This window comes from Battus philenor, unplaced genomic scaffold (genome assembly GCF_028537555.1).
Source record: "Battus philenor isolate CCGP_79_NKW_IND1 unplaced genomic scaffold, ilBatPhil1.0.hap1 SCAF_1, whole genome shotgun sequence".
Lineage (NCBI taxonomy): Eukaryota > Metazoa > Arthropoda > Insecta > Lepidoptera > Papilionidae > Battus > Battus philenor.
This window is the reverse complement of record NW_027181661.1, coordinates 14654845-14678857: the sequence shown is the minus strand read 5'-3', so window position 1 is coordinate 14678857 and position 24013 is coordinate 14654845. Positions and strand designations below refer to the sequence as shown.

The 24013-nt window shown below is 32.0% G+C and overlaps 1 protein-coding gene across 3 annotated transcripts in view; it reads right to left on the bottom strand.

Moving 5' to 3' along the window:
* Pdp1 (PAR-domain protein 1) overlaps positions 1-24013 on the bottom strand; it is a 188981-nt gene that overhangs the window by 41650 nt on the left and 123318 nt on the right. For 2 of the 3 annotated variants that reach the window (XM_068776837.1, XM_068776879.1), the window contains exon 2: positions 813-851. The exons of the other annotated variant lie outside the window; for it this stretch is intronic. In XM_068776837.1, the coding sequence (XP_068632938.1) occupies positions 813-851 (39 nt within the window). The remainder of the gene's footprint in view (positions 1-812; positions 852-24013) is intronic. 3 annotated transcript variants of the gene reach the window in all.

The following is a 24013-nucleotide window of genomic DNA, read 5'->3' as shown; positions in this document are numbered from 1 at the left end:
ATTTTATATGCGTATTCAGTAAGTCGGAGAATCGGCTACTATCTATTTTTCATACCCCTAAGTGATAAGGGTGGTCCACCCCTAAATTTATTTTTTAATTTTTTAGACAATTTTTTTGGTTTTTATTTTATTATGATACAGCATACAAAAATACATACAACCCTAAATTTTCACCCCTCTACGATCAACCCTTATTTTTATTTGTTAATTAAAACCTTTTTTTTTTGCAAAACAATGTTTGCCGGAACAGCTAGTATACTATATACTTTATAATTTATCAAATTGTCACCGCGATTGAATGCACAGTTTTTGAATATATCGAGTATAGATAAACAGACAGAAACACAGTATAAATTTCAAACTATTATTGTAAAATGAAAGAATATAAAAGTACATGAAGCAACAAATAAACAAATTTTGAAGAACATTCAAGTGCAAATGCAAAATTGTCTCATGTAGCGCAATTAAAGTGATTGTGTTTGATATCTAATATTATTTCGCAAGACCAATTATTGCTCGAAATCTATTTGAAGTAAAACTACCATATTTGTTTAAAAGGCTTCCTAAAATAAATTTAACTTGTACAAGTAATGTAAAAGAAAAGTTTTCGTGTTTTCAGAACGAATGCGTCAAACGATTTCGAAACAACTTATTTTAACGTTATTTTACCGGGGTACCTTTTTAATTCTCCTCTATTTATAGCGTACTATTTCTCCGCCATTGCCAAATTGAAACGCCGTTTTTATTTTTATTTTTCTTTCGGAGCACGTAAGGCTTTATGTTTTACTGAATTTAAACACTCGATTACTAACCGTACTTCTTGTTGAAACTCGCCCCGTGGCTCAGGAAATCTGTAAACAATGAGCAAGTGATGAGAAAAAAGCATGTGGAAAAAAAGAGGTGACATTGATGTTGACGTCGCAATATGTTCTTCGATGACCACTGTTGTGAACTGATGTGTGTAAAATCATTATGCGTTCGCAAACAAAATGCAACCTATAGCGAAACTTAGACAAGACTATTTGTATATATCACATACAGAATCTCGATTATTTTTTGGTTTATATATAAAAAAAAACACTTAAAGTCGCGAAAATATAAGTGAAAAATCACCTTAAAAGAATACCTAAGTACAGTTGCGGATAACATATTGTATATCTTTAATTTTTAGTAAAAGACGTAGTTATGGATTACCTATGTTTTTGTATAGCTATGTTCAAAAATTAAATACTTCAATCAAATTCGCTTTCATAGTAATGGTATTTGAATATATATGTGCATGTATGTGTATATATACTGTGCGTTTATTTGTTAGCAGTCGGGAGGGTCACTTGCTGTTACATATTTTGCACTACCGAAAGTGCATCCTGTTTAGCTTGGGTATATTACGAGGTCGGGCCCTTGGATTAATTTTACCACTTCGTACGGCGTGTGAACAGTGCCTCCCTCATTATGATTACAGATGATCACTCTATATTGAGTTCAAGTGAGGATGCTCCACGTAACCACGGTTGTAAACACTTTTTTGCGTTGGCTTATTATTCTACGTTCAATTTCGTTGTCTCTCATACACTCTCGCTACTATTATTAGGTCAATCACAATCATTTATAGCGTTCGTAATATACGCAGCAATGGTTGTTTCTCACTGCTACCAGCAAACATCTTATATAAGACAGAGGAAATGTCTTTTTGTAAATAGTATATATGAACGCGTAATAAAATTTCTTTAGCTATATTATTTGTATATGGCTGGTTTTGATTGAAAATGTCACATAAAAAAATAGTAAGATTTTGTTTCGTGCTATTTTCCATTAGATTTTCTTTCTGTTAAAATGAGTAAGTCTAACGTAAACATTATTAAATTTTTACTTCAAAAAAGGAAAAATTGTAAAAAAAATTACATGTTTATGATATGAGAAGTATTAGTAAAAGTAGCATACAGTTGGTTTAAGCGTTATTCGCAAGGCCAAATGTTTGCCGTCTGTTCCCGTGTAAGATAAATATTAACATTATTTATTTACAATTCAAAAAATACATCAAATGAAGTAAATTTAATTAATATCTAAAGATAAACTTTAAATAAAGAATTTTCGATTTGTTTTCTAAGATGGAGGTATATAGGTATAAAGATAAAATTAAAAATAAGTAAATAAAAAAGTACTAGGAGAAGAAACTTTCTCAAAATAAACAGATCTTTATGCAGATGATTATTTCTAGTAATAGCCTTGAAGTCTAACTACTTCATTGTTTCGCATACTACAAAGTTAATAATTGAACAAAAAATAAGTAAAGATAGAAAAAATCCATGAAAACAAACAATATATTTGTTTGTGAATGGGGGCTAATGACGTCGTAATCCATTAATCGGAACCTGTACTAGTCGCCAAATTTTAGTTCGTCAGCATTAATTCATCACAGCACTAATGACACGTACTGTTTCGTATTTTAGACAGGTGCAAATGTTTGCATGCTCAACACTCAAGCAGAATTTGCAAAACAAAATCTTGGTACTGCACTACACTAAAACAACAGTTATTTTTTTTTATTTCACTTCCTTATGTATATTTCGTCAATAAACCATCTATAAACTTTTGGAAATGTCTTACGTATACGCGATCAAAATGATAAAAATAAATCTCTTTCTATATGTAATGAAAAAAAATTGGTGAAGTACAAGAGACGATAAGAACACGATAAAAAAAAATAATTTTAAAAATAACGATCCTTCGTTCGGATAATTTTTTTTACTAAGGATTAATAATTCACCGTTGTAATAAATTTAATCTAGACCTATGCTTATTTGTTTACCTATGCCTAGGTGCAACCTGCGACTCGCGAGGTGCATGCGGTTCTTCGAAAGATTATTTTTTGCTTCGATTGTTTTGTCGAATTATTTCAATATTCGAAACAATAAACTTATGTCAATTATTATATTCGTATTCCTCTTTAACATTCGTAAAATTCAAATGAGAAACACTTTAACCAATTAATTATTTAATTTTAATAATCAAATGAAGTAAAATAAATATATATTAATATTTTCTTATGTTTAAATTTGATACACATTATTTTCTACTTTTATTTATACATTTGCAAAATTAAAATTTCTGTAAAAAGAAATTCCCTATTGCATGCCCCTTAATGTATATTTAATAAAGGCTCGCGAAAAGTTTTAATCAAAAATGACTCGTACTATAAAGGAACACGGTCTTCCGTAATCTGTACAGTTTCATGTTACACATAGTTGCTGTTCACATGGAAGTGTCCTCTCCGTGTTTTCCTCACGTTTTGTGAGGACTCAATGTTTGCATATCCTCCATTGATCTAAGTGTACGCGTATATAAAAAAAGTTCCATAAGATATCTTAGACATTCTTAAATTTTAGTTTTATTTATAAATTACTAAATAAATGTTATTATTGTTCTCAGCAGTTTTTATTTATGATATGTATGGAACTTGGTTGGTTTACTCATTATTCATGTACTCGTATATCATAATGTATCTTTAAATTACCATTATAAAAACAATTTTTGAGTTTCTGGCCGGTTCTTCTCCGCTGATCAGCATATTGAGCCGATGGTTGCTCACGGATTGATTACACTACCCTTTTTATAACATTAAAAGTAATAGACGTAAATAAATATTTTGAACTTGACCGTGACTACCGGGGATCATACCCGTCATAATGTGCATTACTAAACCACCAGACAACGTAAGACAGAGAACACAGTCTCGGCAACTTAAACATTTTACGTTCGATGTCATATTTTAAAAATAAATTAATGTAATTAAAAAAACACGTTTTTATAATTATACATTCTATTGTTTCATGAGCATTGTAAACCAAAGATATTTAGATTTATACATAATATCATTAATTATAAACACATTGCAATTCATTACAAAATCATTTTTACAACTTATTTTAAAACATCTAATGTGATGTAATTGTACGCTGCTAGCACGACCTGTTCTGAGACTAACAATATTACAAATTCAAATTTTCATTTTTAGGGTAGTCATTTAACTGGCACATTTAAATTGTCATTATTTTTAATATTATGAAAAGGTCAGGATTAAGAAGTCAGATCTACTAAGAAGTGGACAGAAACGCAACAGTTCCTATTTTGAAATATAATTTGCTAATGTTATAAGTGGAAAAAAAATTATATGCTTATTGTTAAAAAATGACTTATTGAGTGAACAGCCAGTGTTTTATTCTAGTTTATTTTACATATAATTAATTAAAGAGTTACCACCTCTGCCACTATGATGCATTTAGAGTGATCACGTGTAACGTCGTGAGAAGAAAGGGGGTCTCTTTTGCAAGAAGAGTCCAGATTTGATAGAAACTAGAATCAAACGGTATAACAAAAATAAAACTTACCACTCAAAACGAATACAATAATATTAGTGTCGTATAATTTAAGACATTTTACAGAACTTAAACTTTTCTGTAACTTTAGGAAACAAGTCGAACTTTAGGAAAGTAGTAGTGGCTCCATCTGTACGTAAAGACAAATTCTTCACTAAAGAAATAAATTAAAAAATTATGCATATCCTTTTTTTGGTTAAAATAAATAATGATATTTTTTTAAACATTGAAAAAAGTTTTTTATGAAATGTGTTCTTTAAATGAATTTATTTTTTAACTAAAACCTTAATTTTTGAGGTCAATAATTTAAGAGTTAGCATACTTAAACAAAGGTCCGTTTAACGTAAAGTAACAAGAAAATTCATTTATTCAAGTAAACTTACTGTTTTTCTAATTCTAAATCTAAATTTGACCGTAGTAACTAGCAAACAACTACCTATTTAGTCGAAAAAATATTTGAAGATTCGAATTCAGACTGAACTGTCTTTTCATATTACGCCATCTATCGACCACTGAACAAACTATCGTAGTGTTAAAGAGTTTTTTTTTTTGCACGGATAATTCTAGTGTAGCTGATACCTAGTATACACTAGTATCTTATCATAAAAAATACTTCACATCCTAAAATAAAATTAATCTTGATCAATGTATTTAAGCGATGGAAATAAATTAAAAAAAAAGTATTGTCACCATATATTAGTGCAACTACTTTCCGATAGATAGAGCAAAAGTTAATTCAGTAATAAAAATTTCAAAAAAGACTTTTTTAAGCTGTTTGATTTATATAGGCTTTTTATATGACACTCATCACCCGAAAGCGCATAAAATATTAAGAGCACATTACAAACACCCCTAAGTTTTCAGAAAACTATATAAGAAAGTGACCATTGAAGATAATTATAGTTTATGAAAATTGATCTTTTTTTTTAAGTACGTAAGTTATTCATAGATCAAATTAAAAAAATTGACTATTTTTTTTCTTTAAAATAACGAACAAAAATGTAATACAATTGATTGAGGCTCAGATTGGTGCCCAAATTTGGCTCAAAGCCAGGCTTGCGGACCCTAGGGAACATTGTAGATTCGATCAACTATGCTCTCTGGAAATTGTTGACACTGATGCAGGTTGTAGGCCGTGACACTTAGAAATAAATCATGTCTGGCTGACTTCATGATACTTATATACTTCCTTAAGGCCTTTTTGGTGGAGAATACTTAACCATCAAATGCAAGACTTTTATTCATACTTTATAAAAATATATATCTTGCATATTTATATATATATATATATATATATATATATATATATATTTATATTTATGCATGTATATAATATTTTTATATTTAATTATTAATAAACCTTACGTTGCAGATATAAAACACTATGCATCTACTGTACACTATTGTATTCAAAGTGGTATGTTGCTATTTTTCATCAATATGCATTGAAGGTTTAGCAAACCTTCGTGACAACTCAATTTTAAATCCAATACATTTCATCTACATTCTGCGATATATTTTCATCTTTCCCAATCAACTAATCAACCATAACTTAAAATATAGCAAGGTTTTGACGTACGCGTAACATTTGAAGGAAAATTTATTTTTCTTATTTGTAACAAGTGGTTTGTAATTCAGTTACAGGGATTTATTTTACAAGCACCACTCGAGTTTGTTGGATTGACCTTTCGAATTGAGGAACAATGAGAAGAGTGATAGTGAAGAGCTCTTACATGAAAGTTAAATGAATATTGACTATTTATATATTATCATTAGTTAAGCCATAACAGCGTTTGTAAGGTGAGAACGGTGTAGTCTGTTCTATCCACCTGTGTTGAAGATATATATATATATATATATATATATATATATATATATATATATATATATATATATATATATAGAGAGAGAGAGAGAGAGAGAGAACAATTTGCAATATTTTGTGAATTTAACATCATTGAATCCCAGCGAGGGTCTTCCTTGAAATTTCCAAGTCATTATTGCTTTTTTTTCTAGAATTCTATGATCTAAACAGTGCTATGAAGCTTTTAGCACGTAAATATTTCCATATTCGACTCTTCGTAATTTTAAATCCAGATTGTTTTGCTTGTGTTTGGAGACCGAAAATTAATTTTTAATTCACACGACTACATTAATAACAAGTTTTTATTTCTAATTAACAACATATTCACCTTCTATATCAACAATCTTTTTTCATCTAGTGTACAAATATTCAATGCCAGAGCGGCAAAAATAAATCGTTTTTTTTCTGTAAAATATATCGACAGTAACGACGTAGGGAGTGAATGCTATTTATTTTGACTTTAAGTATAAATGAGATACAATAAGTAATGCCGGAAATGATTAAAAGGGTTGAATTTGAAAAAGCAGTTAACTCTTTGATTTAAAATTTGAAAAATATCAAACCGATAAATTTTATTAAATTAATTAAAAAAATGTATATATTATAAATAGCGCCATCTAAAAATGGCTTAAAAGAATCATCAGTAAAGGTCGGAGTAACGGCAGTGTGGTACAACGCCGTCAATGAGCAAGGATGGCGTTAATAGTCATTATTTAATGTGCTCTTGAAATACACCACCTAAATAACAAAACAAAGTCACTATTTTTGAATAATTGTCAAAAACAGGCAATAATAACGCATTAAAATCAATAATACAAATGAATTTATCATTTAGATAAGGAAAATTTTAAAATACAACACAACCACCGCGTTAGTCACATGTGCATGCTTTAACGCGAATTTCGATGCGATTGGCGGGTAATGGAGAGCGTCGGTAATGCAGCCAATGATTTTATTGGCTACAGCCGGTCGGAACGGTAAAGCAGTGCGTACGCCAGCACGTGACAAGCACGCACGAAGGCCGAACGTCGTTAACAATATACAAATGATAGATGGCGCCACGGGCACGTGTTTACAACATCTACACAGTTACGTGTATGAAATAATTTCACGTAATAGACCGTAGGCGCGATTGGAGCGACAACAACAAGGATCCGGTTTGCGGGCGCGAAAAACTTTTCCTCTCGTAATACACTATCTGTGTCGACAGCGAAATGCGTCGCGGCCTTGAGCGAAGCAATTTAGTAATAACTCGTACCGCGTGAGCGAAGAACATGTCGCTACAATGGGTAAATTGAAAAAAATCACCTCAGCCGCGGTGAGACGACCCTGATATTCACTTCCTAGTATTTGAAATTAAGCAAACTGATGTAGTGTACGCAAACAAACAGCGTTAGAGTTATCTTAAAATAATAACCAAATAATCGATCAACGTAATTTATGGTACGAAGCCGAAGATAAATGCAGATATTTTAATGTGCGGAATAATTAATTGTATTTCAATACACTTTAAAACGAAATTATTTAAAAAATAATCCTTCGTTTATTTATGTGTGTGTGTGTACATATATATATCTATTTACATATATATATATATATATATATATATATATATATATATATATATACATGTACATGTACGTGTGTGTTTGGGTATGTTATAAACAAAAAGGAAAACTATAAAAAAAATTGCACAAACATCGAATCGTTTAATTTTTGTTTTTAGCTGTTTAATATATCCCTCAAATTATATGAGGTATTAATAAATTATTTTATTTTTATTTATTACATGCCACCAGACCGCCGTATTCGAAAAAGCGAAAAAAAATTCAAGTTGAAAATGGAACAGTTCCATAAAATATATGAGGCTTGCATAGCATAATACACAGACCGTTGCCTCTATAGAGAATAGTCGTCTGCCCTAATTTCCTGGAACAATACCTTTTTATTTTAGTGTTTGAATTTACGTGAACACAGCCCAATGTCTTTTCTTCAAGGTAAATCGTCTTGTTGGCAGGATTAAATCTTAAAATATACTTTAATCATTGCTATGCTGTGTAAATAAACATAATATAGACATAGAGTTGGCGACTTGTAAGATCTAGGAATTTAATCCTTGGCACTGTGTACCATTTTTTTCTGTCGTATTTTTACTACGGTCACCTACTTGTAAATGACCAGAATATCCGTACACATATGGACAGAAGGTAGATTAATGACCTTCTTAAGGTGATCGGAAATCGCTGGAAGACATAAGCCTGGCATCTGCTAGACTATATCTATGTCTATCTAGACATAGTTGTAGTAATGAAAGTTTTACGGCTAAATTCATGATGAAGATAATTTATTTGATGATTTCGATAAAACGTGTAATTGATTATAGAGAGATTAGATTAATTATGTGTCGCAAAACGCCACGAAGAGAGGAAGAGAGAACTCAATAAAGCGAACGCATTTACCAGTCGGGCACAAGACCAAGGAGCCTGCGTGTAAAATAGCCTTTATTCAACAACCTTACGTTGACAAACGCATTAAAGAAAACACCTTAGCGTTAATAGTATTGTCATTTTGCGAAAATTTTCTTTAATTTTTTCTTGAGTTGGCTCTCTTTTCTGGTAATGAATGTTATCCAAATTTGTTAACATTCTAAGTATCTTGAGTTATAACTATAGCTACCCTTTATTTTTAAAGTTATTAATAAATGTCATGTTAAGGTAGAATAACAATTTAACATCTGGGTTTAAATAGCGCATATAAAGCTCACAATTTAAATTAAGACGGTGTGTGAATCTTGAATGAAGTGGATTGTGTTGTGTGGCTGGCGTCTAAGTTATCATAGTAGGTTTCTTCTCTATTCTATCTCGTGGTTGTATGTGGAATTTAATAATTATAATTTCAAATAGTTGCTTGTTTCACAATACCAATGGCTGACGGAAGCGACCAAGAGCATACAGTCGGGCGAATGTATACAATTCATTTTCATCGACCCAATTACACATTAGACCTTATTAACTGGTGCTTCATAATCGAGATTATAGAACATCATCATCATCATTGTTTCAGCAGTAGAACGTCCAGGCTTTCACTATAGCATTCTAATAACCAGCTGGAAGCAGCCTACGTTTAACGACTTCCGACGATTTTAACAAGGTTCTCTATCCATCAACGCTGTGCATACTGGCCCATGACATAGTTTTCACTACAGGATCTTAAGGCCCCAGTGGCCACTTGCTTTGTGCGCTTTGTAGCCTGCTTACTATCACTTCCACTTGCCAATCTGCTGCGTTATATCGGCTAGTTTCACTTTTCTATGATTCTCCTTACTTCTGATTCTATCTCGTAAAGAAATCCCGAGCTCTCTCCATAAATCGTTGAGCGAATCGTGGCCCGAAATACGGTACTATATGAGAAAGCATTCGCTGAGTTCCAACTAAAGGAAAGAGCCCGGCGTATTTCGTCAGCCATCCCTATAGAGTACTATTCAATTTCACAAGAAAGTTGTCTCGTTAGGAAGATCGAATGATACACATATCCACTAATCAATAGCGTGTCGACATATTAAGTAAGTTGTATGTGTATACTATGATATAATAGTAGAGTAAGACTGCCGCGATCCTCGCCTTACTTGTGGCGAGCGCTGGTTTTTTTTTAATATAAAATATCTTCCAGTAAAACTGTTATTCAAATCTTTCAATTACTACTAGAGACGACGGTAGGGACTATTTTATGTGCCTGTACTTCTACAACCGTGAAAACATATAAATTCTAAAGTGGAGACTAGGCGAAAGACTAGTTTGTTTTTCGCTTTATAGAAAAACCCACCGTTCACAAGCCTAGCCTATCCAGCGACAAATAAAATTTTACAACATTATGACGATAAGTAGGCGACCTTAATATTTAAAACAAGTAGTAGGCAACACACGCGGTTATTTAAATACAAGCTGTATTACCTTGCTAACTCGATTGACTCTCAACGAACTAGTCACTGGCGACCTCATACCATCTTATTTGATTATATGTCGATGACACTAACAGCGTTAGAACATCCTATAAGCTTCACTCAAACAACCTACTTGTAACGCAATAGTCCCTTAAGCTACTTTGCGAATACTTTTTTTTACACAAACCAGTACTTAATTTTTTTTAGTATTTTTGATCTTTCCACATATTTTTAACTTCCTTATACATCATTGGTTAATCGTACAGTGATTTGAATAAAGAATTTCTTCTTTTTTTTTAAAAAAATAATCTTCTCTTTTTTTGCCACGATCGTTACGTTATCTAGAAAAAGGTGCAAAAATGTACATGTAACATAAATAAGTGTTTATAAAACAAAAAACCTATTCATTTTTATAACAAAAAAGAAAAAAGAAAATTAGGTTACAGTAAAAATTGAAATTGAGAATAAAAATCATCATCAATCTCGCAATTACTGCTGCTTGATAACAAGCCTGCGCCTTTTTTTTTTTGGAGTGGAACAAAAATGCTATCATTTCTATAATACCGTTCATTATTAACGACCTCTGTTGGTTTTTGTTGTAACAAAAACTGTTTATTGGAGCAACCGTTTCTTTTTTGTTTACACAAAACTTGAGATTTAGTTGACATTGGTAATACATGCGTCATGAAGAATTTAAAAAAAAAAATATTTAATGGATTCGTGCTAGAACAAACAAACAAAATTCGTGTGAAAAAAAGCGCATTTATTCTTGTTGGTGAACCGTGTTACCTCTAAAACGTGCAAAAAAAAACTTATGTGTACTCACAGTACACATAAGTTTTTTGTTGACAATACTATAATAATAGTTAATTTTGTTGACAATACTTTTTAATTCGTTTTTGAAACTGCATGTATATCCATTGTCACCACGCATAACTAAAGCGTATCAGGCATTATCTGCAGGATTAAAGGCATTTAAACCGTTTGAGATTAATGAAAGAGGATGTGGCGCAGGGGTCGGTGGGATTCCGAAAGTACGGGGCCCGCGAGGGCTGAATAACGTAGCGGCAACAAAGGTCGAGGACGCTTCAAAATCAATGAAACCCAACAAGGTACGGATATTTGCGAATTTGGAACATATAAAACCTAACTATTTTCAAAGACTTATAGAAGCTATTTTTGTATTTATCTTCGTAACTCTATGACGTTACTTTAAGAACATGTACAAAGAAATACAAGGTTACAGGTATAAAAGTGTCTCTGTCAATTATTTATAATATAATCAAAATTACATGATTGCAAAAATGCACCGACATCTGTGGATTTTTCTGTACGTAGAAATACGTTAAGCTAACTATATATAAAGCCAATTCAATTTAAAGCAGCCGAACCGCCATAATGTCAAATGTGATTTGAAAATTTTCACAAATGTGTTGAGTTTTGTATTCGGGGTCGTAAAAGTCATATTTGTCAGAAATTATTAGATCATATTTTATTTTTTCCGTAATTGTTCAATTTTATTCTAATCAACACAATAGAATATATAGAACAGTCTTAATTTTTTTAAATCATTTAAATAAAAACAATCTCGCAGTAAAACTCCTTGTGAATAGATAACAACTACTTGTTAATAGTTACCACAGAAGTTCGTCTTAATCGTAAACGATGAAAGTTATTGGAAAAGTGACACGAGTTTTTAATGTACTTATGAACTCTGTGACATTAGGCCAACAGTCACAAGAAAGAAGGTATCTTACTAATTTTATACACTCACTGGTTTCTGTCCGGTCTTTTTCTGTGCGATATTTGTGTTACGAGTTTTTAAACAAAGAAAGATATATGACGAAGTTATAGATACAAAAAGGGTAAGTTCTTACAGTAGAATAACAACAGCGGAAATGCTGCGTGTGCGGTTGGTGATTATATTCTGTTCAGCATTAGTTAGAAGTAATATTATAAATTGAGCTGTATATAGCTGTATTGATTGCTTGGACCAAAAACCGGTTATCCAATTAGTCGGCACACACGTATCGTATGACCGTCGACAACATTTATCCGCGCGTGTACACGGGGTCGGTTAAATTGCAACACGATGGTACATCCGCCTGTACACTTTGTTCCGGTCGGACACGCAGTTCAATAGGTTTTGAAAAATATATTATACGCATATAGATACTAGTTTCGTTTGCCTTTTCACGGACGAATGAAAAATGAAATTGAACATTTTTAACTCTTTGTGTAGTAAACAAAATATATTCAAAATAAATGGCTGGTTGATGAAATGTTTTTGTGAAAGTCTGTTTAGGTGGATTCCACCATAATGTTATTAATTTTAATGAGGTCTCAAATGTAAGATATTGTATTTTAATAAACAAATTCTTATTTAGCCTTTATTTTTTGGTTATCGTTAGTTCGGAGTTCAAAGGAATATGTTGTTATAATTAAAATATAAAACACACTTAAGAGGAGAATCGTTATAAAAAAATTATTTTTTATATAACATTATTTTTTTCGTAACATTTTGTAAACAGCTATTATTGTTTCCTGTGCTACACGGGTTCTGGAGTATCAATATTTCGCCATTTTGCGATAATCCAGCGTAACTGACGGATTAAATATAATCCCGATTCCGATGGGAATTCGTTGAAATTTTTTGAAATGTTTACGGATTAATGTTGGTATATAAACGTCGAAAACGACAGCAAAATCAAAATATAAATTGTATCACAATACAATTTCATACAAAGGGAAGTTATTTCATACGAGCTTATGCCTATATCTATGCCTAATATCCTTTTAAACAGACCAAAACTTCATCAAATTTCTATAACAATTTTACTTTTCGTTCATTGACAAGAGTCAAGAACGAAAAGAAAAATTGTTATAGACAAGTAGACATGTAAAAAGTGCGAATCCGTACAAAGATTGATTAGTTATACGTATAAAAGCCTGAAAGATGTGTCATATAAAAGCCTGTGTGATGTAAGCAAAAATTTTTTAAACCTAGTTTCAAAGGGATTATTCTGAAATATGTTACATCGGTTTATCTTTTCTATTGCATTGTAACAGGCCAATATCTTCTTGCAGCAAAAAATCTTCAAGGTTAAATAATTAACTCTAAAATGTAGTAATCAGAATTTCAAAAACATTTTCTTGTATTATCATTTAGTCATTTATAATTTATAAAACCAGACGTTTTTGGATATGGTGTACCATACATTAATTGAGAGAGCGTATGTGCAATACATTTACCTCTTTAAAACTTATACATCTATAACCAGTCAATCCGTATATCGCGTCAGAGTAGCATTCGTTCCAGATTTAAATAAATTTATTGAATCTAGCCAAAACCAATACCGTAAGCCTATTGATTGAAATGCAAATGAATAGTTGACGGTTTTGGATCACGTGGTAAAAGAAAGCGACATTGAAACAGTATTATCTCTAGCTTATGATATAATTACAAATATTTCCGTCTCCAAAGACGTTTTTTTTTTTTGAATTATAAGATATTCAGGTGCATGTTATCCAAATTAAAATACGAATAAAAAAACTTAATTTCTGTTAGTGTCTAAAAATAGATGTGAAATAGTCAAGGATTTACTTGACCGAAGCAACGCTATTAATATTTTAATCAGGGCGATTCAAATTTAATATTAAAACGAGAATGGGGACATTCTGCGAATAATACAAGAACACATGTCTAGTAAAGGAGTAGTAAATATGGATCAATAATTTTCTTTAACGGCGGTTGTGAAAACGGTATTTTAATTTATTTATTACGTAATATTAATTTATTTTTATATTATTATATTTATGTATAATCTATATATTAATTTATTAATTTTATAAAAACTTTTATACACGTATTTATTTTGTTCAAGCCCTGAACAGTAAAACATTATATCATTATATTAATTAAGACGAAGAAGTTTCTAACACGGTAATCCGGCATTTATCTATTCTCAAAATTCTCATGTGCGTCTCGTCAATCGCACCCTCGTCGTCTCACTGGTAATTAGCACTTCCGCGCAAACCATATGAAAATGTTTCAGACATCGTGAATACTGCTTAAATATTAAAAAGGGAAAAAGGTATAGCTAATAGAAATTGGGAAAAAGGTCATGACAAACTAATACGGTGGACACTTCAATTTCTTGCTATAAGAGACTTGTCTCTTGCGAAGCCGCCATAAGAATAAGGGACTGATCACACGGAGACATAGAAGAAAAGATCACAGTAGGCAGTAGATTAGTATTTGGACAGTAGATCGATTAGAAAACCTAAGGTCTTTATGGTCAAATATTTCAATGTTGTCAATTGTTTAGTCTAGGCGAATTAATGAAAATTGTAACTATATAGTTTCTTTATGTAAAAGTCACTTAAGAATCCTAAAAAAAACCTCCTAAAAATGCCTCCTCTGTGAACGTTAATAGAAAAAAACATCGTGACTCAGAAATCCGTACGGTCTGTGATTCCAATCACCAACTTTTCCCCTGCACTTTTTATTACTTTTTGAAAAATTTGTATTTGAAAACATAAAGCTGCCACCAGACACCATGTATTAAATTTGTATGAATTTCATATATTTCATTCTTATATCCCATCTTGTATTACGATTTACGAACAACGGCCCGCTACAAAAATTCAAAAAATTAAGGTTAAGTATATTGCAGTAAGAGATATATTATTAACATTCTTCCTTGCATTAATTTTACGCTAGGCCGACAATTAAAATATTCTTTCTTTTTATTAGCGAAAATAATTATTGTTTGCAGATTTCTTTCTTTTCGTTTATTGTGAAGGTTGTTTGCCTATTAAACTACTTACAAAGCATAATAATTTGCAACCCTAGCCGCCACCAACACGAGCCTTTTTATTACGGTACGAATAAAGGCTGGCTTTATTCGATTTTTCCCTTGTATCGATATGAAACACAAATAAGGCACTAATTAGGAAACTTTGGAAAATAATTATAATAACAAATAAAATTATCTTCCTTCCAATGCAATATTAAAAGGTTCGTGTAGAAGAAAATATGATGAACTCTATATTTTATATACAGCCTAATACGAATCGAGAAAAGTGTGTTAGCAAATATGCCTTTGTTCTTTTTTTGAATTTTACATTTTTGAGACAGAAGAGATTATTGAAGAACGTTTTAGTCAACGTACGTATTTATGTACAGAGTTGAAAATGTGTGATCATGCCTTTATCTTGGCCCTGTGCTATCAGTCTTTACAATCGTCCTATCTACCTAAAATTAGGAACAGCAACTTATTAACGCGCGGTACACCAACTGGTTAGTCTACCAAACTTGTAAAAAGTTATCTTCTCTTTCTATAAATAATAAACAATGTTATGATAATGTAGCAAAATCAGCTATTGTTTTCTATCTATCCTTTCAAGTTTGTACTGCACGAAGTGATAAATCTGTGGCATTCCAATGAAAAAAGTAAATTAATGTAACATTTCAAAGTGATCACTTTATACTTGATTATAAATGCTTTTAAGTTTATTGAGCGAAAAATGGGCTTATACACTCATTCTTTTCCATACATTGACGTAGCATACGTAAATTTTTAATAGGTATAGCATAGTTAAAAATGTATATTGACGTCAATAACGACTTTTAAAGAGACTAAAACTTTTGTAAAGTTTTCGAGTAAGTTCATTAGCTACCAGCAAGCACTATGCTGTCTTGAATAAGTAAATTCGTCGCTAGCAATACGGATAATATCGCAGCTTTCGTATGTATATCGGGGTTACTCGTCCTCTCAAAGACATGTTAGTTTGTTTCTTTAGAAAAGTTCCGCACATAATTCTCTATACGGAAAGTCCCACGAACACAATTTACGTAACCGCATAAATTTACTCAAAGTAAACTTATTGAACACTAGAACAAAAACCTAAACGTGAGAAATTTTAAAATATGGTTCATTTTCATAATTGCACTTTAATAGCCCCTACATTTATTAGTTTCTATTCGTTTATAAATGGCAATTAATTGCGAAAGTTTCATTAGTTTCTGTACCGACTTTCCGGTTAGTTCTAAATTCAAATGAAGTCAGCGAATAACACATTTTCATATTGTTATACAATGGGTATATGAATTAGAATAAAATAAGAATAATATAAATACTAAAAGCATATCGTACGTATATCTGTGTCAGAAGTTTGATAAATATGTATGTCTTAATTTTACATACACTTATGTTTGAAATTCGTTAACATTGATCGCAGTATTCGATCGCAGTATAGATCTTAGTGTTATGTGTATTATTTTTAAATATTCCCTTTAAATAAGCATTCTTAGTTACATGACCAACTCAATGGTATATCAAGATATAAACATATTACGCTATAACATTTTGGTTTCGAAATCCTAGGCGAATCACTTGTTAGTTTAAAAGAACAGGACTATATCAAAAATTGTTTTTATGAGCTTTAATGTTGTCAGATAAGATGATTTAATGGAATCAGGCGTTACCTTGCGGAAGTCCATCCTAAGTAAGAAAAGGACTGTCACAGAGACACAGAGTCACAGAGGACTCTGTGTTTGGCACTAATCGGTGTAACATGACTACTGAAGATGCCCCGTGGAAGGGGGAAACATGTAATGAGTGATTTGGCAGTGGCAGTTGTGTGATTCGAATTGTTTGCCACATACGCATTTATCAGCGGGCTGGCGGGCGGTGCACTTTGTTGCACGACTACCACTACATATGCGGAAGTGACTAAATATTGGTCCTTTGATGTAGTTGTAGTCTATCTAGAAGTTAGCTTAAGTTCAGTAATTACATTTATTAAGAGATTTATAATTGTTCCAGACCCTGCGTCATGGGTTTCTTAGATATATCACATACATAAAAGAGTATGTAATCTACGTGAGCTTACTGCGTAATAGCGAATCATGTTTTTTAAGCCGGTTTCCTCATGTTATTTTCCTTGTTATTTAAAAAAAAACAATGCGAAAATCGGTAATTGAACCCGCGTACTTCGATAGCAAGCCGCAGTAATAAATCAGTAGACTACCACTAATAGATTATAAACCCACTAATACTAAGTTACAATATTTGTCCAATTAGGTTATTGAAAAGGTATTTTGAAAAATAACTTTTATTAGGAACAAACAAACAAAACATACTACTTATATCTTGGGAAAACTGGGCGCATAAACACAATATTATCTTTCCCTAAATCAAAATGCTCAAATTACTGTTGTAACATTGTGCATTGAAACCGTGCAAATAGGTCAAATATTACGCAACCGCGATAAATTGCAATGATCATGCTTAACTAGCTTCTGACCGCGGTGGCGCTTGCCAGAGTGTCTATAACGAATAAAAACCGACACAGCCGCAAAAATAATTGCACTGATAAAGTCCATTAATTCAAAAAAGAATTCATTTTCTTCTTCTATATCAAAAACACATGTCGTTCCCTTCCAATATCAGATTTTTTAAGTTGTAGACTCGTACGTGTACTTGGAGCAAACGGTCAAACTAGGTAAGTCTAACTTCTGGAAAGGCTTTCGGAAAACTACTAAATATTTTTTGTCTAATATACATTAGGGTCTTAACACGAGGGTCTTCTCTTTCTCTAGGTTGGCAACATTGGCAAGCCACAGTCGCTCAATTATCCATGAAGAAGAGCTATATTCGAAAACACTTTAAGAAATTGAATCTGGGCTGATGAGATCTTTAGACGAAAGTAAAGAACCGATGTTCAGGTTGCAGTAGGCAGGCCACATCTCTATGTGGAATATCTCTACGTAGAATGGGTGGCAGCTGGTGCCTATAGTTCTGAAGGCAAGCGGTGAAGGACGTTCACCCACAACGTGGACAGACGACTTTGTTAAGGTCGTCGAAATACGTCGGAAGCAGTCCGCTTCCAACGTATTTCGACGACTTATTCTGACTTATTCTTATTCTACGTAAGTATGCTTCATTTTCCCCTGCCCAGATTTTCTTTTCTTGTCCTTTTTTTTCTTGAAGAACATTCCACACTCGTCACTGACCGAATACGAACTATTTATGAAACTCTAAACCTACGCATGTAAATTTAATGTTTTCTTATCACGAGACGATATCATATCACAAATCTGCCATACCTCAGTACTCGATTCGATAAAAATTCTCGAAAAATGTACAAATTAAAATAGTCGTATTGAAGATATGAAATATAGGCAACTGAGTGAGGATAGATAAGGTTGATACAGTGGCGTGTAATAGCAAAACGATTGTTATCGTGTCGTCTTTATTATGCGTTATTCCCTCCCTGAATTAAAACAGAGTAATAAAAACACTTATAACTATAGACCATTATTTAGATTACCGCGGACGCTATTCAAAGAATACTAATAGCTACCGCAATGTAAATCGATTGAACCTTATTATCGCTTCATCCGTTGAATAGTTTTATCATCGAGCTCTTTTCGATGGTAATAATCATCATCTTTATTTTAGCCGTTGGACGTCCATTTCTGGACATAGGCAACCTCCAGATATTTCCAAAAGAATCGGAAGGAATTCTGCATGCCAGGTGTTGTCGTTCGTCTTCAACGAATGTGTTGGTGACTGACCACCTTGCGCTTGCCGGACCGAGGTTGGTTACTGTAGGTCGTCTATAGATCTCCTAATTCTTGAACGGATCTCGTAGGAAAATAGAAAAAATATTTCGATGATGCACTTATTTACGAACGTAATGTCCAAAAATTAATCTTACGTTTTCGTTGCATGGTACATTGAGGTAGATTGAAACAAATGTATAATACAATGGAAGATGGTGAGTTAATTATACAAGCCTCTTTCTTATTCCGAAAGTGCCCTTCCGACTAGTCTTAATTACTTCAGCCACTTGAGTATACTTGTACCTCGAAAATGAAGAATATTTTAATACATTTCATGAAAATTTAAACGAAAATTTTGCTTGTGTATTTCGTGCGTTTTAATAGGTGAAGTCAAAAGTTTTGATCGATTTTATTTAGGTTTTAGCGAGTGAGATTAACGATGCATAGATTTCATTTTACATTTCGACTTAAAGTCATAAAATTTATAAAATAGCCCATTGATAGTTTTATGTTTAATGTATCCATCCAGTTGTGTTTATGTGCGCTTTGAAATGGTAACTTAAAAGAATCAATCTTCAATACCACTACTAAAAAACTACTACAATACACAAATACTACTAAATACGTGTAGTCTTGTATGAGAGATACATGTATGTCGTGTCGTCAAAGGTGTTAGTTCTAAGTTTTAGTTTTCAAAAAATCTATATTTGTTGTTAGATATCGTATAAATATTATTATTTTCAGATTTACATGTCAAAGTCGATCATATGATTATTTTTTAAGAATTTTCGCGAGCTCTGTTTGTGTAGTTCAACTGTCGAACATTTTGAATCGCTAAAAATGCAAGTCATGTATCGACCTTTATTGCGTAGGGGAGGAAGGCTGGAGTGGGGCGTTTGGAGTCCAAACTTAATTGGTCCACAGGTAACACAATTAACACAACGAGGGTACTGCAGAGCGAGTGTAATGCCATAAAATTTTCGCTCAAAGTTTTTCGGTAGTAAGATTAAATTTCTAATGTAGCAAATAAATATCTGTTGTAGATTATTATATCAAGTTTACAATACAGTAAAAATTGCTATCCAAATTAATTATATTTAAAATTAATACATTAAAATAAAATTTTAATAGCAACGCCTTAAAAAAAATTTCGTCGTTTTGTTTATTATGATTAGTTAACTAATTAAATATTTGTATAAAATATTGCTAAGTGATAAAGCAACAATAAATAAATATCAGAAATTATTCAAACAAGGTTTAAGATAGTAACAATAGGAATAAAAATTCCTAAGAGATTGTAATAACACACGCTCCCTTCCCATCACGCTATACTTCCAATGGTATCGAGTGATTGTTTAACATCGCAGACCCCACAGCGAGCTCATAAAACAGAATGAATCGATATTAAAAGTCGAGTAACCTTAGTTCCACGCAGTACAATGCACACAACTCAACACAGGTTGTACAACACTATGCCCTTGACTTTTGATTCTGCGTATTCAATACGTATACGGGAGTCAGAGGTGATATTACTGCATATGTGCCACGTATATATTAAAATACCTCAAAAGGCACTCAACGAGCAACGATGGGGTTATACTCTTCTGAGTTATACTATTTAATTGAATTGAATCAGGTGTGGAAAGATCTGTAATGTAACTGACATAGCCTAGAAGATTGTAAATTTATAATTGGTAAGTAGCAGTAGACAGGATACGAAACGAGCATATTGGATAGCCATTAAAACCATAAGGTTTTCAGGAAGAAAACACTTTTCAGCAAGCGCAGAGTTGAACGTACCAAAAGATAGATAAACGACATTATTAGATACGTCGGAAGACGCTGGTTTCAAGCCGCATCCAAAAGGGCCCTTTGGAAATATATAGGATACATCTCTTTGTAAACAGTAATCATCCTGCGGCTGTAATTATAACGACGATGACGATAGCCCTTAGGATCTAAAAATCTGCAAATAGTTATACATTTAAAATGAAGGTTTGAGAGTTTTTGGCGAAAAAAAATCATAATTCTCATCATTTCACTATTAGTATATTACATATGTATAACTTACGTATTTTACGCTTCTATTTATGTATGTGTTTGTGTTGTTGTAAATAATTAATTAGTTCAGAACACTTTAATTAATAGTTTCTAAATAATAAATAACATATTGTTAATATAGTAAGAAGTTTTCGATATTTAGATAGTAATATATTAATACTCGTATTATTGTTTACTATATGTTATTGCAAAGTTTGTACAGGTAAAAGTTATTACCTTCTCGTTTAATAGAAAAAATACTGTAATATATTTCAGAGTTCTCTTTATACAGAGTGATTACAGACAAATAATCTTTAAATTCATCTCTTTAATATCTATCGCACTGTATAATTCAAATATTTATTAATACTACAGATCTTAGCACTGATTAGTAAAATAATGATTAGTAAAAAAAATTGTCTCAACTACGCCGTTTCGAAGCTAGAAGGTTGAGGTCAGTAAAATAAATAATAATTAGCATTGCAACAACGAAAGGCAAATATTAAAAGAGTGACGGAACTTGCAAAAGTCAAGCATCGCAGAATTTAACGCCGGAATTATGTTACGAGGAATTAAATCCCCTCGGAGACGCCCGGTCGGGTCTTTCCACGATACCCGGGGCGGAGGGAGATCCAGAACGAGTTTTGAAATATTCGGGACCGAGCTATAATGAGGCCTCTAAAACGAAAACTTTTTACAAGGTTATTGCAATCGGATCAAACGGTCTACAAAGCCATATCAATGCGTGGCAATGACAACCTATAAATGATTGGATATTAAAATTAAATACTTATGCTGACAAAATATATAGGTGTTTATATAATATTTTTATTACAAATATATACATGGTAGTTCGTTATTGATGTAATAACTTTAAAGGGGTGAAAATATAGCTCATTTCCTGTGAATATGTATTATACTTTATACGAATATTAATATGTTCTATCCAAAAAATAACTGATTTCGTAATTAAATATGACGTTATGGCAATACAATTAAAAGAAGCTATTTCGAAAATACTACATATTAATAGTATTTATTATTTAATTTATGTTCTTGTAAACTGTACTGTCAGCATACATTGGTCTGTCGCTTTCCAATAGAAAAAAAAAATTAATGTAACATATATCAGAGTAATCACTGGTTAATTGGAAATAAATAAAAAAGATTTAAAACTGATATTTTTTTTAACCCCCTTAAAGTTCACAGGTAAATTCGATCATCCTGTATTGTTCACACAAAGCAAACGTTTATCGGGAATTGAACAAGCAATAAGTAGATAAATATTTTTTAAAATAAGCTATCACTGCTTACATAACGACTCATCAATAGCGCTCAATATTGAATATGCTTGAAATACTGAAGGCGTATGACAAGTCTAAGTCGCATCTCGATGGCCCTTGCGTCTAGGATAATAATAGTAAGGAATAGAAACTCAGAGCGTCTCTGTCGATCCGTTAAAAATAGGAGAGATTAGTTACTAAAACGAGAGTAATAAAACATAACGTTTCTTATACTATGAAATGAGATAGTTCATGATAGTTCAAATATTCCAGTCATTTATTAAGTTTCCATTGAAACTGGAACACAATAACGCACACACCGGACTATCGCAGACGTTGCAGTGTAACTAAAAAAAACTTGTCATCAATGAAAAATCTAATGTTTTACATACCAAGCGACGTTCACATTAACTTAATCTTACGAAAAAATCGAATAAATAAAGAAGAGTATACGTAATGTCAAGGGATAGTGTAACAGTGCACCAGCTTACTGCTCATTTGTGTTAGTAAATAAATCGTTTCACACTTAGTTCACTCTGTTTTTATAGATAACATTCGTATAAAATTTTATTCGATGAATAATATTTTCCGACATTAAAATATCGAAAATAGAGTTTTGTACATTATTTTTATTTTTTACACTTCCATTGGACGCGATTACTCCTTTTATGTCACATGTCGAAAAAATTTCTATGTATAACATTATTTGAATTATTTATATTTACAACTAATCATCATTCGTTTATTTATTATAACATTGACGATAAGTTTTTTTTTCCATATAAGCCTTTTAATCTGGGTTGATATTTATAAACCATTTAAATTAGTTTTGCGATTTTATCAAAAAACGTATTAGTTTAAAATTATAGTCGAATATGCTAGTTTTATTTATTGAATTGGTGTGAGGCTGGCAATTAGCACCTTCACCTGAACATTAATTCATTTGACCGACTAACATCGCTTATCACTTTCGGAATTTTTGATAAGGCAATGAAATACAGGCGCCTCAATATTAAATACTTGATATTAAGATACCCTGGTAATAAGAATCTATATTTGAATATAACCTGTTTTTTGCTTTGCTTTTTATGCATTTTTTTAAGAATGTAAATCAGTATTTTGATGCTTTATGTGTTTATTACAGTATATTATTTGCTTAATAAAAATAAAGTAATTTAAATTAAATTTAATCTCACTATTTAACATAACAAACTAACTCGTACAATGTACACATAGACCACCCGATAAATGTCTTTCTTCTATTCCATTAATACTATGGTTCATCATAATAATCAACCTGTCAGCTGATATATAACCAACACACTGCAAGGCCATATGCAAGGTAAAGGCATTCCCCAAAGATCACCGCGATCACCAGTCGTGCGCTGCAATGCCTTCGATCTAAGTACTGGACGGCTTTCTCATGTCGCATCCACCAGCTCGTGGCCGCCACTCGAGAAGCTATCGGCCCCAATGACTGTCGCTTGCACGAGCGACGTGTCCTGCCCACTGTCATTTCAGACGCGAAATACTTCGAGATTCATCGGTGACCTTGAGCTCATTTCGGGTTTTATTATGTAGAGCTATGGTATACTACTATGGCCCTCTAATCTCAATACTCCCTATATATATTTGTTTGTAAAAAAATGTCTTGAGTGATAAGACCGTCGATTTTACTTTTATTTATTGTGATTCCATATTTTTCTTTCCGGTGTATCTACCGTAAAGGATATTGAATTAAATTTAAGTAGCAACAATTCTCGTATTGTTTAATGGTATACAGGTGATAGGTATAAAAGCTTCTAAGAATTGACTGTATGCTGCTCCTTGCATTTGCTATCAATTCATATATGATACGACCTATTCAAAAATTATTTAATTAGAAATAATAGATAATGTAGTGATAACGCAGTAAGAAATAACGTTTTTTTTTAAAAT